Below are 14,449 nucleotides of genomic sequence, written 5' to 3' on the forward strand. Positions count from 1 at the left end.
CAGGTATGACATCTGCTAGTGACCAATCAGTCTGGCATGGTCCAGAAAGACACTGGCTTCCTTCTGGAAGGCCTACAGAAAGGCCTGGCCTTTTTGTTTCTAGACCTCCCCTTCCACCCTCCAACTGACTCCTCACCCTGGGGTGCATGGTCCCTCGCAAGCCTGCTAAAAGGAGGTGGAAATTGTAGGCCAAATATTTTGACTCCTGTCTTTTCTCCAGATGGAGCTAACAAAGGCCACTCATGCTCCCTGCTCTCCCTTGAGCACTGTGAAACCAGCTGCCGTGGCAGAAGCCACAGAGCAGCGCCGAGACCAAGGCATGTTTTCATAGCTCAGCCCTGAGCTGCTCTAAGCCTGGACTGGAGTCAAGCTCCATTGCCTTACTCCCACTTCCCAATCACTGCCTCCCTTCCTTCCCCTCCCCATTTCCAAACGACCACAGGCAAGTTCCTCTTGTTCTATTCCTCGAAGGGACCATAAACGGAGGGACCCCTTTTGGTAGAGCCCAATTCCCCAGATGCCCCTCGCACAAGCATGCTACAGGTGTGTTAGTTCATGCATCTGGGAAACAACTGTCGTACCCCAGGGGGCTCCAGCCTAGGGTAGTGCCTCCTGGGAAGCAGCAAGCATGCCCTGTGAGGGTGCCAGGCTGAAAATGCTTCTCGCAACAGGGTGATTCAAAATGTCACCACCCACCAGGGAAGCTGGCAACAATGGGATCCCAATGATTCAGGCTCTTGCCTCTCTCGGCTCAAGGTGTGGGCACCAGGGAGAAGAGCTGGGGGAGGCAGGAGAGCAGAGAGGGGGTTGTCACTCAGCACCTGCTAATTTCTATTCATTAGAACTTCACTTGAAGAGCAGAGCTGAGGTGACGCCCATGTGTGGGCTGAGTGTGGGCGGGAGGGCTAGGGAGGCGGCGGGCATGTCCTGGGTCTACTGGAGGGTGTGGTGCAGTGTAGGCTGAGATCTGTGCTAGGGAGGAAGGCAGCAGAGCAGAGAGCCAGTGACTCTCAGAGCTCACAGCCAGTGTGTCATGTCAGCTAGGACCCTTTCCTGGGTCCCTCTTGTTGGAGGAGGGCTCTGAAATGGGTGCTGGTGACACCTCCGTGTCACCCCCATGCTCTGCATATGGCCATATGGAGAAGCAGTTAAGGTTAAAGGTGTTAAACAGACCCCATCAGCTCCTGGTAACCTCATTTCCCAGTTGTGGAGCCTGGGCAGGTAACTTAACCTCTCTGGGCCCTACCTTTTATGAAACAGAGCTGATCAAACCTTTGTTAGGAAGTCAAATTACAGATTAGTTTCCAAAACAGCTCCAGAGGCTCTCTGAGGCCCGAGAGGGGAGCCCGAGGTTGTGGATGGAGGGGTAGGAGGAGTTAGTTCACTAAGGGTGGGGCACTCCATGCTGCACTCCACGCCAGGCTAGGTGTCACCTACTGCGCTAGTCACTCTCGGGCCGATACAGGTACCGCATCATCAGACTGTCCACCTCTTTCTTTCGCTGCTTCTCTTCCTTCTTTGACCTTCTTGGCGCTTGCCCTGTTTCCTCGATATCTGTGGTAGGGCCCCTTTTCACACTGGAGCGGCTATGGCCGGAGACCGTGGAGCCACTGGATGAGGACGAGGAGGATTCAGACTCAGACTCTGTCTTCTTTCTTTTTGATTTGGATTTCTTCTTGCTCTTCCGAGAGCGCCCTTTCCTCCGCCGCTTGTGCCCTGAGGAACCTTCCGAGCTGGAGGAGCTGGAGCTGGAGCTGGAGCGGTGGCTGCTCCGTCTGCTCCTCCGCTTGCTCCGGCTTTTGCGGCCACTGCGCGACCCAGAGACATCCACGGCCGAGGCAGAGCGGCGGATGCTGGTGCCCCTTTCTGGGCAATCCAGCTGTGCACTCCGGGCACTCTGGATGCTCTTCCGGTCATCCTCCTCAGAGTCAGGCTCCAGGCTGCTCCGGTGGAAAGGCACAGGTTTGTAGCTCAAGACCTCGTTAATGGCAGCCTCCAGGTCTGGATCCAGGTAGGAGTGGCGGCTGACTGGTTGGATGCTGGAGCCCTCAGTGACAGAGGCTGAGGATGGTGCAGAGCCCCGTGGCTGGGGTGGCACAGACAGACTCCGGGCCAGTGACGGGTGGCTGAACTGTGAGTGCGACTCACTGAGGGCCACGCTGACTCCATCATCCCACTCATCCAGGCAGCTCTGGCCAAGGGACAGCCTGGAGTCAGGGCTCTCCCGGTCAATACCCGAGGCCCTGTTCCAAGAGGGGCTTAGGGTCCTCGACAGGCTGTCGAGCCTGGATGTGCTGCGGCGGGAGCTGGGTGAGCCTGACAGTGAGAAGCTCAACGAGGAGCGAGCCCTGTCCTCCCCAGAGCCACGCGTGGCTGAGGAGGCCCGGCTGACTGGCGCGGAGACGGTTGAGGCTCGGTCAAAGTCTGAGCCCCACCGCTTCTCCAGACCACGGCCAGTTCGGCTCGTTGCCCCTGACAAGATGGAGCTACAGTCATCCTGCTCCTCACACCTCCTGCCCTGGGCCTGGTTGGGTTCCTCCCTGGGGCCCATACGGGCCTTCCTGGGGGGCCTTTCAGGGGAGGTGGCACGCTCACTCAGGGTGGTGAAGAGTGAGTCCTGGTCCCCAGTGCCCCCGATGGAATCCTTCAGGGTGAGCCTCTTGCGGTAGCTGAGGGAGCTGAGGGCAGAGGTGGGTCTCTCCTCTGGCCCCTTGCCCTCCTTAGGGAGGCTGTTGAGAGCCGTCCTGAGTGGGATGGAAGGCCCAAGAGGAGAGACCCAGAGTGGATGAATGAGAAAGAGAGAGAGGGAGGGAAGGAGAGGGAGAAGGAGAGGGAGAGGGAGAGGGAGAGAGAGAGAGAGAGAGAGAGAGAGAGAGAGAGAGAGAGAGAGAGGGGCGCATTAACAAAAATAAGGACACAGGGGGAGGGAGAAAGGAGGAGAAAACCGCACAGCCCCGGCAAAGCGGTGGCAAGAGCATCCGAGGAAATGAAGCAAAATAATTTGCGTCAGTGAAAATAGCTTCATGGAGAATGTCATGTAAATTAGACTATTGTTCTATTTCATCACTTTTCCCCCTCTAAAACGTTTAGTTCAATTTATTTCATTGTCAACTACCTGGAGCCTTGTGCCACACTGTGGTGAACGGCAGCGGGGCGGGGAAGGCGGCATTATCTGCAATAACAAAATGTTGTTTGGCCGAATAAATTAAACCAATTACAGGGGGCCGCTGGGTGCTAGTGGTGAGGGGCTGGACTTGGGGAAGGAGCTTGGGGGAGTTGGAAAAGAAGGAGAGAAATTACTTTTTCTATTCAGTCTACCTACTGTCTCTGGAGAGGTGGGGAAGGGAGCAGGAAACTCTGTGTGGGAAGGGGTGCAGGGAGCAGGCCGTATCCGGTCAGGGATGGATGGGAGGTTGGAGCTCTGGCCTCTAGAAGTGGCTGGCTGTCTGATCAGAAAATTATGATTGGCTAGGAAGCAGGATGAACGAGCCCCCCTCCAAAACTGGCAGGCAAGCCTGGAGGGGTGGGCAATGAAAAGCATAAGGGAGGGGCCTAGAGAGATGGATCAGCGGGTAAGAGCACAGGCTGCTCTATCCAGAGGTCCTGGGTTCAATTCCCAGCACCCACATGACAGCTCACCACTGCCTGTAACTCCAGGTCCTCACACCAATGCACATATAATAAATAATAAAAAGGAAAAGAAAAGCCCAGAGGAAGCGGAGAGGAGAGGAGGAGGGCAGAAGTGCAGCACGGCTCGGGGACCTGGTGCCTTTGCATTGCTGCTCTGCAAAGGACAGAGTCCAGAGCCACTGGAGCTGCCCTGAGCAGGGCTTAGGATCCAGAGTCCCCAGTGCCCCACCCAAGTCTTGATTTCAAAGGCACCAACAATTAGATGCTTGCTGCCCGGGTAGGCGTAATGAAACTAAACCTATACAAGAGCTCACACCTAAACAGGGAAGCATTACCTGGCTAAGCAGCTGGCCTTCTGTGTTCTTTCCACAGACCAGAACAGTGTACAGGTAGCCTGAGGGTGGCACCTTTGGCGCCAAGATACTGTCCACCCATGACTGGTGGCTGAGATGGCTTCTCCTCCCTGCTTGGGGCCAAGGCTCACCTGGAACTCTTCAAGCTGCCATCGTCAGAAGCTGCCTTTGAAGGTCCCTTGTTCTTTGACAACCAAGATTTGACCCCGTCGACCCGGTCCTCCAGCTCTGAGTCCACATCGGAGTCTCCCTCACTGTGGGGGCGAGGAGCAAAAAGGTAGGCAAGGCCAGGCAGCTGAGGGTTGCTTGCTGGCCAGGACAGAAAGCAAGAAGGGAAGAGGGTGCACCTTGGGTGGGGCTGGAATGCAGGTGGCATGCGCATCAGAGAGTCAGGGAGAACAGAAAGGTTAGAGAGAGAGCACAGCACCCCGCGAGGTGCCCACCCCTTCCCTCAGCAGACCACACTGTGTGACAGCCACTAACAGGATCCTGGGAAGCATGGAGGCACCACCTGTTCCTCCAGGCATGAGTGACAGGCTATTCAGCTGGCCAACCAGATGAGAATGGGCCACCCACTTAGCAATTCTAGCCTAATGGCGCTTGGTTAAAGAAAAGTCTTCAGGCTGAGAAGATGATTCAGTGAGTAATAGCACTTGCCACCAAGCCTGAGTTCAATCCCTGGAAGCCATCTGGGGTTCTCTAACTTCCACACCTATGCTGTAGCACACCCATATCCTTGTACATATATATATGTATTGCTAGGCAGTGGTGGTGCGTACCTTTAATCCCAGCACTTAGAGGCAGAGGCAGGGGGATCTCTGTGAGTTCAAGACTAACCTGGTCTACAGAGTGAGTTCCAGGACAGCCAGAGCTACATGGAGAAATAAAATAAACAAATAGATGTGTGCATGCGTGCGTGCGTGCGTGTGTGTGTGTGTGTGTGTGTGTGTGTTCCTGGGCCCATCAGCTCCCCCTTAAGGCCTATGTTGACATGTCTCAGGCTGTGGCTATGGCTACCACTGTTTTCTATGTCTTCATTATAAAAGCATGGGGCAGAAGACCGGACCTTCACATGACTTCAGGTTAACTTGAACCTGAAGGTCTCTTTAGCTGGTAGCAACACACACCTAAGCTAATGAAACACCAGCCAAATCCTAGACCCTGGCTTTTAGTAACAGGAAACAAAAGATGAGGGGAGCAACAGCCGCTTTTCCTGAGCGCCTGGCAGTGCCTTCAGGATCCAGATAGCCTCAGGAAGTCCAGTGGACTCAGAAAGCAGGGTTCTAACTCTGCAGCTCCCCCGACACACACACCAGGCAGCCCTCCAGTCCCTGCTCTCCACTGCTACTGCTGGACAGGCCGACCCCAGAACCTGCAAGCAAGCCTCAGGGAGTCTAATTCTGGGGCTGGAGTCATGGTGACCCCCTCATGAAGCAGTGGGGGCATAGAGATGGTTTCTGAGTGCAAATGCTTTGCAAATTCTGCAAGATGTCTGCTCCCTGAGTTCCTCTGCTATTGACGGGCGGAGATTTCTCCTTGATATAAATTCCCTTTCATCTGTGTCAACAGGAGTAGCCTGGTCCTGAATTATGTTCTTGAATAAATAGCCACACAGGCACATACATATATACCCAGGCATGTACATGCAGCTACACACACATACACACACACACACATACACACACACATCAGAGGAAACCACAGTAGTTCTAGGGACCATGAGAGAGCCCTGTACATGGGAAGGGGAACAAAGAGGCATATTTTATGGGCTTCCATCAAATACAGAATTATAACAGAGACAAGGCCTGCCAATGCCCCGGGTAAACAGGAGTTTAGCAGGCAGCCCCCAAACCACTAATGCAAGCTCTGTGCCCGTCCGAGCCTGGCAGATTTACTGTGGTGCACAGGTCCCATGGAACGCCAATACCACCTGATTTATACACCCGTGCAAAAAACCTCCCTCTATAGCTTCAGAGCCTGTAATTTATCACCGCCGTTCATAACCATATTGATTGCCTTTAGAAAGGAGGTGCTGTGTGCATCGCAAAATCTATGTCTACATGTTAAAAGTGTTTCTGTATAAATCTCCCTTAATACTGCACTGTTTACTGCTTTCATTAAGGTTATGGCAATAACAACTGTATCTCTAAGTAAATCGAAACATTATTTTTCTGCCCGCCTTAGCATGTTCGTTCGATAACGTGGAGCTGCTGAGGAAGGAGCCCCTCTGCCATCAGTGGAGTCGGCTTAGAATTGCACGTTTTCCTGCACCTGCTTTGAGTGCACGCTGGTGTGTGTGTGTGTGTGTGTGTGCGCGCTGAGTCTCTGTGTGCCCAACTGTGGTTTAGAATATGATCTTCAATGCACATTTTATCAGCCTTCAGAGCTCCTTCTGCCCAAGGAGGGTAAGGTGGAACACACCGGGGACAGACTGAGGCCCAGAATATGAATTTCCTTCCCCACATTCAGAGCAGTCCGTGGGCTGAGAAGCTGGCTTGCCTACCCTCACCTGCTTTTTAGTTGCAAGAATCCAGACCATGTTCGGGTTCTCTTCCTTAAATAATCAGGCCCGTAAACAAACTCCAGGGGCAGGCAGGCTCAGGGGGCAGTTGAAATTTTAAATGGTCGGAATTAAACCTCGCGTCAAATACAATTTATGTCCAGGCTCATGTGCTATTAGTTAACTGGGAGCTGAATCACGGGGGAACAAACAAACGGAGACAGAACGGCAGGGGATATTAATTGTGTGTGACAACCGGGCTCCAGCGGCCCTCTATCACTGTTACACACTATTACATTTATCATTAGCTCTCCTGGACTCCTGTGCACGGCCACCAGCCCATCCTGGCCAGGGGAGGAGGTCTGCCAGGCAGGAATGCAGTCCTATGCTGAGAAAACAACCTCCAAAGCAAGCCTGTCGAACTTGACAGAGGATCAGCAAATCTGCCTGGAGGCCTTGCACATCCGCACCACTTTCCAGCTCCTGCACCCCCACCCCGGCAGAAAGAGGGAACAGAGAGGGCAGATGTCCTAGGCCTCCTGCCTCCTGACAGACATACCACCACAGATATAGTCCTCCTACCACCACCAAGACCACCACCACTGCCTGAGATGCCCCCTGGGAGCAAAGCAAACACAACCGGCTGTTTCCTTTCCCTGCCACAGCAGAGCTGCCCAAGGTCAGCTGCCTGGATGCTTTCTCCAAACCGGCAGCTGTGAGATGCCCTCACCCTCAACCCTCATCTGCCTAAGGAAGGTGGGCAGACCTTAAACACAAAACAGACCCTTTCCTTGCATGCAGCTTGGGTTCCAAGAGCCCAAGAATGCAGACAGATTTACCCTGGAACACTAGACCTCCAGACAGTGCCAGGGTGGTGGCCACACTTGGTTCCTAGAGAGGGGAGGCTGGGACTTTTAGCTAGACAGATGAAGACTCCTGGCCTAGGAGGGTCAGTCTCGCCTTTTAGGAAGACACTTCACAGCCAGACAATTCTTCCATTCCAGCCTAAGGACAGTCAGTGGTGTTAGCATTAGAGACCAGCCAGAGAGAGTGTGAGGCTGTGTCTGCGTGCAGCATGCAGCAGGGGCCCCTAGCAGGAAGCCCTGTGTTAGGGGGGGTTAGACACCCAAGGGAAGAGGCAAAGAGCACATAGCTCTGGTCCTCACAGTTTATTCTTTCTTTTCTGATATTTTGTCACCATGTCCTGTAAACTGGAAACAGAAAGAAAATGGTGGGCAAAGGGACCAGAGAAGCAAATGGGGGCGGGGAAATCGATGGACAAACAGGAGGACCCTCATCCACACCTCGTTCTTCACCAAATGACAGCTCTGGCTGGTTGCGATCAGGCAGAAGTGAGTAATAGTATCCTCAGAACTAGGCTTGATCCACTGCCAGTGCTCACCCCAAGGGAGCAAGCTTCCTGGGCCACCCTGCCCTGCCCATACAGTAGGACCTGACCCTGAAGCAAGAAGTGGGGAGCTCTGGGATCTACCCAGGGCCCACCCCCACCCCCACACTGCTGATCCTCTGGATCTGACTTTCTCCTCAGCCTAGGACTACAAATCTCTCTCGTTCTCCAAAACCATTCCCTGGGTGGGTTTTATGCGAGAAAATCTCAAGCACAGTAACAAGACGCCACAGCCCCTAAATCTCTGCTCTCCCTAGAGTGGAGCAGGCGCCATCGGAAATGCAGCTAAACGGGGGGAATAACTCATGGGGAGCAGGCAGCACCAGAGCCCGGATTTTGGAAGGCCTGGGAAGGAGAGCACGGGAGGAAAGGAGAGTGCCTAACCCCCGGCACCCTCAGCCGCTTCCATCTGGGTCCAATACTGGGAGGGTGATGACTGGTAGCTTAGCTATGGATGTCACCTCTGCCCCACCGGAAACGCCCCATCTCTTACCTGTTGATAAGGTCCTCATTCTCATCGCTCTCCATCTCATCCTCAATGGCGGCTTGCAAGTCCCCAATGCGCTTGAATGCCAGCTTGAGGTCAGCCTGCAGGCTTTGGTTAGCAGCTTCCAGACTCTCCAGGTCCATTTCCTAGGAGGGGGGTCTAGTGTACAGGAGGGCCACACTGTCCCCTAGCATCTCTGTAGGAGCCTGCAGCAAGTTACTTGTTGCCAGGCAGGAGCTACCCTGGTTGCTACTCAAGGTCTCCAAAGGCTTCTCTATTCAAGGGCTACGAGGCTGGCTGGGTAGTGGGCCTCACCTGATGGAGACTTCTGAGGCCGCCCTTGACCCTCTTGCCTATCCTCAGGACTGAACTCTCCCTCACCAAAACCCAGGGTGAGGTGGGCATGTACTTAGCAGCACCTGGAGAAGGGGGTCTCCAGCTTGGGACCCACGAGGAACAGGACATTACCAGCTCATGCTTCTTGCGGCTGGCCTCTGCTTCCTTCCTGGCAAGTTCACCCATCTCCTCCTTTGTGTCCCGGAGCTGCCGCTGGAGCCTCTTGTTCTGCTCCTTCTCGCGGTTCTCAGCTGCAGCGCGCTGGTCCCGTTCCTCGGTCAGCTTCTCCATGTTCTCCTTGAGCCGATTGGCCAGGCCCTGGGTGAACAGGTTGAGAAGAAACAGCGGGTATGCCGTCAGCCAGGCAGAGAGTATTGGCAGGAAGCCTGGCCGAGCTCTTGTCCCACTACTCAGCCATGGCTGAGAGATGCGCACGTGAGTTTACTTTTAACTTCTTCCCACCTTTACCCCATCCCTTTTGTCTTCCTGTGTGTGGGAGCACACGTGTATAGGCCAGAAGTCAGCCTGGACTATTCCTTAGGTAATCCATCTTGTCCTTTGAGATGTGGTCCCTTATTGTGACCTAGAGTTCACCAATTAGGCTGCCTGGCCAGCAAACCCCGGTGAGCCTCCTGTGTTTGCTCCCCAGTGCGAGGATTACAAGCAAGGGCACTACACCTGACCTTTTTTTTTTTTAATTTATTTTTATTTGATGTGCATTTGGGTTTTGCCTGCATGTATGTCTGTGTGACGTTATTGTAGCCCTTGGAACCGGAATTACAGATAGTTGTGAGCTGCCATGTGGGTGCTGGGAATTGAATCCAGATCCACTGAGCCATCTCTCCAGCCCCCTATACCTGAGTGAACTCGGGTCCTCATGTGTGCAGGGTAAGCACTCTACCCTGAGCTTTACTGCCTGTCAAAGGGGAAGATGATGCCTGTGTCCAGGGGTCTTGGGAGGACTAAGTAATGAGAAAGCCATCTGAAAGAAGGGTTGTGGTTCTTCTTATTACTGCAGAGATCAGGCAGGCCCTGGGCAGAGGCTGGCCTGTCATATAAGTGTCTCCATGGTCATCAGGGATTTTTCGAAGATGCTGAGCTCGGGGGCGACAGCCAGTGTTCAGAGGTGACTGGTTCCATTGTGAGTGCCTGAATAGGAGACGCAGGCAGAGTGATTGATCTCTCTCGGCCTCGTGAATCTGTCTCCCTCAGAAACATGGACATGTTTCCCCTGCCAGGTAGGAGTATCCTACCAGGAAATGATTGGAGTGGAGGCCAGGGATGAGGGAGGACTGAGCCAGTGTCCAGTGTCGTCCTCCCATTGACTACCCCAGCCTGGTGTGCAAAGTGACAGGCCCAGGCTACAGGGTCACTCAGGGTGAGCCTAAACCACAACATTGCCCTTCTGAGTGGAAGGGAGTCTGAGACAAGAGTGAGGTGACAAGCGCAGGAGGCAGAGCCTTCATCCACCACCAGGGGCTTCTCCGGCCCCAGCAACCACACGAACCCTTTCCCGTGTGTGATAGCGGGGCTGAAATGTCACCCACTGCCCTGGAGTCCTGGGGGCAGAACATAAGCTGTCAAGCTCTGTCTGGCTCTCCGTGCTGGGAGTTTTATCCATACACTTTTCCTGTGTCCAGGCTAGTAATGCCCTTGGCTGCTCACCTGCTTCTACCTCTCTCCTACAGCCTGCTCTGCTGACAGAGGGACTGATGGGGAAGGGGCGTCAGAGAAGTTCCCCATGCGCCACAATGAGCATGTTCCCAGGCAGGCCTGAGGATGTTTGGACAGATGTCCATACGCTCAGGAGAACAAGAGTCAAGACAAGGGTACAAGGGAACACTCCGACGGGGCTCCGACACCTCTCACACAGGGAGGCTGAAGACAAGGCTACAAGGGAACACTCCGACGGGGCTCTGACACCTCTCACACAGGGAGGCTGAAGACAAGGCTACAAGGGAACACTCCGACACCTCTCACACAGGGAGGCTGAAGCACACCCACTGGCTACAGGAGACCAGAGGTGGAGTATGGAGAGACCATTGTGGAGAAGGGGGAAACAAAGCAAGAAGAGACGAGACTAACCGAAAGGGGGGAAGGGAAAAAAAAGGAAAAAGGGGGTGAGGAAAGAAAGAAATGAAGACATAAGAAGAGAGTAAGAAAGGGGCAGGACGGTGTTGTGGGGGAGAAGGAGGGAGAGCAGAGCTGGAAAGGGTGGCAAGCCGTGGGGGGAGGGGTGTAAAAAGCAAGGGAGAAGAAGAAAGAGCCACGAGACGAGAACAGACTTCAGCCTTAGAGCAGTGGTGCCATCCGCTGCATATTTATGACCCTACCAGAGAGTGAGTGAGGGGGACAGGAGGGGGAGCTCGTGGCAGAGGAAAATATGAAGACGAAAAGCTAAGCTGCTCTGGTCCCTTGGCAGAAAGCAAGCACGGATACAGAATGTAAAATAGGCAGGCTCTGCGGGGCCCAGAGAGCAGGCCAGGCAGGCGGGAGGGGAGCTCCCACCCTGTCAGCTGGCCTGGCAGCTTGGCAGAGGACTCTGAGGAGTGTCCCTGGCTTGCACAGCCCTTCAGAGCATGCGTGGTTACAGCCACCAGGGCAGCTTTGCTTGGCTTGCAGCGACGCGCACGTAGCTGAACCCACCTCCAGACGCTTCGCTTGGGTCTTTTCGAACTCCAGGCGTGTTTCCAGCTCCCTGATCTTTGCTTCCTGCCTGCTGACGAGAGACTTGTCCACCATGGACTGCTCCAGGAACTCCACCTGGCTCTGCAGGGCTTGTAGCTAGGGGTGGAGGGAGCAAGGGAAGAATGAACTGAATCCAAAATGGGGAGGGCGGTGGCAAGTCTGGGATAGGCAACATCACCATGGTGACTAGGAGGCCAAGGGAGGGAGCAAGGCACAGAGGAGCCACCCCCAGCCAAGGTCTCCCCCACTTGCCCCTGCACTTGGCATTGATATTGCCCTGCTGAGAGGCAGGAATATGGTAAGGACCAGAGAGGGAAGAGAAATGTGAGGTGAGGCAGCTGGAGCCAAAACATCTACCATGGTGATGAGGCCCCAAGCCTAGCTCTTCCTGCTTGTTCACACTGCTCCCAGTTCACATGCTTTGTGGCTAATGAATGGCTGAGAGAAACACCCTCTGTACTAGATCAAGGCTTCATCCCCAAGGACCTGAACGCTTACTCCCAAGGGAGCCCATGGTACCCACCTTCTCTTGTAGCTCTTGCTTCTCCTTGTTGGATTCTTCTAGCTGAGCTTGAAGATCATTCATCTGTGCCATGTCCCGAGAGGACTGGGAAGGGAGAAGAACAATGGGGAAAGGGTCCCCCAAACAGAAATTCAGCCCCTATCCATTGAGGGCCAGGGGAGCCAGGTGTGGTGGCGTACACCTTTAGCCCAGCACTTGGGAGGCAGAGGCAGGCGGATCTCTGTGAGTTCAAAGGCAGCCTGGTCTACAGAGTGAGTTCCAGGACAGCCGGGGTACACATCTCAGGGGGACAAAAAGCGTCTATCTGGAGATCTACGAGGGGACGGAGGATGGTAACGATGATGTCATCGGGGTACCTGGGCCACAGCTGCCTTGTGCTTCTTCATCAGCTCATTCATGTCCTCCTGATCCTCTTCCAGCCGGTTCTGGATCTCATTTTTCTCACGCTGAAGGCGACTCAGTTGCTCCTCCAACTGGACAAAGGCAGAGGCAGATCGGAGGGGATCAGGCCTGTGTCTTCAGGCCCTGGGGTGGCAAGTCCAAACCTGGCCCACCCCATGCCACCTCTCCTAGGTGGGGGTGACAGTAGGGTAGGGACACGATGAAATGTCGGAGGGATCCGATGGCTTCTGGGCAGGGAGATGGGGGACAGGCAGACCCTGGGTTTTAGATGCTAAATGGCAGCTGCTTTCTGGCAGCTCTCAAGGCTAATAAGAAAGTAGAATTTCTGCCCTTAACAAACGACCCATCGTCCTGGTACATCAGCCTGACTGGCATGCACTCTGCCCACAGCTGGCCTCAGGGAAGAACCTTTCAGGCTGGTGACATCCCCTGGCTTGGATTTTGTTTGCCCTGGGGATGGCCCACTCTTGGGGCACCCAGCTCTCCCAGCCTTGGGGGAGGGGAAGAGACAGGTACCGGCAGCTTCAGGAAATGAATGAATCTATTAGCCTGTAATTCTGAACCAAAATGACTGCGCTGGTGCCTTCTCTGCCCCATCCATCTTGTTACTGGGCTGTGGGGAGCTGGGGGAAGCCTCCGCCAAGAAATTTATTAACTCAGATTTAAATAAAACGGTAATTTTATAACAGCCTTTTTTAACACAATTAAGGAATTGGAATTACTCACCTGGAACCTGCTGAAGAGCACAAATGTCACAAGATAAATCAAGCCTGTGAGACTGGCGTCTCTCAGCAGCAGGGTGACCAACTAGGGGCCATGAAGCCAACAGCCAAACCCAGCCTCCTCCCCCTGCCCCACTCCTGGCTTGAGGAGGTACGGGTGCTGGCCACATCCCAGGAGTGAATACTGAGCCAGTGGCTGGGCCGTGGGAGAGGTGGGGAATTAAAAGGGAGGCATTAAATAAAAGCTCTAATTAGCTGCTGCTTGGGCTCGTCAGTGGGCTGGGCAGGGGAGGGAAAGGAAGCCCGGTGTCCTATCCTCTTATCGGTGCTTCTGCTAATCTCGAGGCACCTGTTTACGTCCCTCAGCCACATTAGCTGCCTTTATTTATGGTTCCAGGGCCTGCGGCCAAGCTCCCAGAGGCAGGTGGTTAAACAGGGAAATGTGCACCCGAGCTGCCAGCCCTCCCTCCTCTCAAGACTACTCTGAGTGGGGCGGGGGGGGGGGGAGCAGAGGACATGGGTAGGGGGTACTGTGTCCTGCAGGCGTGAGAGGACCTGTGTGGGTCACGGTTCAGCTCTCCCTCAGTCCCCAGCCCTGCCCTGTGCGCCCTGCCCCTCACCGCTGTCTTGGCTTTGGTGATGTCATCAATCTGCAGGTGCAGATCCTCCATCTCCACCTCCATCGCCTTCCGTGCTTTTACAGCTGCTGCACAGGTGAACTCCGACTCTTCCAGCTGGACAGAGAGACACCCCCAGCCAGGAGATAAACATCAGCCACGCTCTGGGGCACAAGGACTGTGCAAGGCGCTGGCTCACAGGGGAGAAGGGGTCCAGCCACTCTCCCTGTCCTCCTCTGCCACCTCCTCCCCCTTCTTGCTCCTCCTCTTTCTTCATGAATGGCATTCTTAGAGCCATAGCTGTGCTGCGGTGCACACATTGTTCTCTCCTCCAGGATGCACAGCCCATCCACATCACTCTCGGGCCTGGCAGTCACAGACCCTGGGGAATCTGGCTGCTAGGGGCGGCTTCCTTCCCACATTCCAGCCATCTTCCTTCTCAAGGACTTAAGAGCCAGCAAGATGAACAAATGAGCTTCTTGGCCGCCCCTGGAGCCAGTGGATTCGTCGGAGCACGGGTACCTGGTTCTTTAGCTGGGCAATCTCCCTCTTGCTGGGGGCGTTGTTCTTTAAATGGTCCAGCATGATCTGAGCATCTGCCAGCAGCGCCTTGGTACGCTTCAGGTCTTTCCGCAACCGCTTCTCTGATTCAAAGTCCCGCTGGTTCACCTGGGAGGACATCATCCGGGAAGGCACTGAGCTCCACCATGGGGCTTCCTTGAGTCCTTCCCAAGCTGACTGCTAATCTTGCCTATCTTCACAAGGATGCTCTCCTGGGCATGC

General features: G+C 54.6%; 1 protein-coding gene across 28 annotated transcripts in view; it reads right to left on the bottom strand.

The window, feature by feature from the left end:
- Myo18a (myosin XVIIIA) overlaps nt 1-14,449 on the bottom strand; it is a 99,224-nt gene that overhangs the window by 3,924 nt on the left and 80,851 nt on the right. For 13 of the 28 annotated variants that reach the window (XM_075991537.1, XM_075991536.1, XM_075991535.1 and 10 more), the window contains 10 exons: nt 14,189-14,335; nt 13,670-13,783; nt 12,282-12,398; nt 11,926-12,009; nt 11,361-11,498; nt 8,847-9,032; nt 8,385-8,524; nt 7,650-7,694; nt 4,115-4,237; nt 1,438-2,744 (listed from right to left, as the gene is read on the bottom strand). In XM_075991537.1, coding sequence (XP_075847652.1) covers nt 1,442-2,744; nt 4,115-4,237; nt 7,650-7,694; nt 8,385-8,524; nt 8,847-9,032; nt 11,361-11,498; nt 11,926-12,009; nt 12,282-12,398; nt 13,670-13,783; nt 14,189-14,335 — 2,397 coding nt within the window. In that variant the 3' untranslated portion in view covers nt 1,438-1,441. Of the gene's footprint in view, nt 1-1,437; nt 2,745-3,153; nt 3,173-4,114; nt 4,238-7,649; nt 7,695-8,384; nt 8,525-8,846; nt 9,033-11,360; nt 11,499-11,925; nt 12,010-12,281; nt 12,399-13,669; nt 13,784-14,188; nt 14,336-14,449 lie in introns of those variants that run through there. The other 15 variants (XM_075991550.1, XM_075991549.1, XM_075991544.1 and 12 more) reach the window with 4 other exon arrangements.

The sequence above is a fragment of the Microtus pennsylvanicus genome, chromosome 11 (assembly GCF_037038515.1).
Source record: "Microtus pennsylvanicus isolate mMicPen1 chromosome 11, mMicPen1.hap1, whole genome shotgun sequence".
In the NCBI taxonomy this organism is placed as follows: domain Eukaryota; kingdom Metazoa; phylum Chordata; class Mammalia; order Rodentia; family Cricetidae; genus Microtus; species Microtus pennsylvanicus.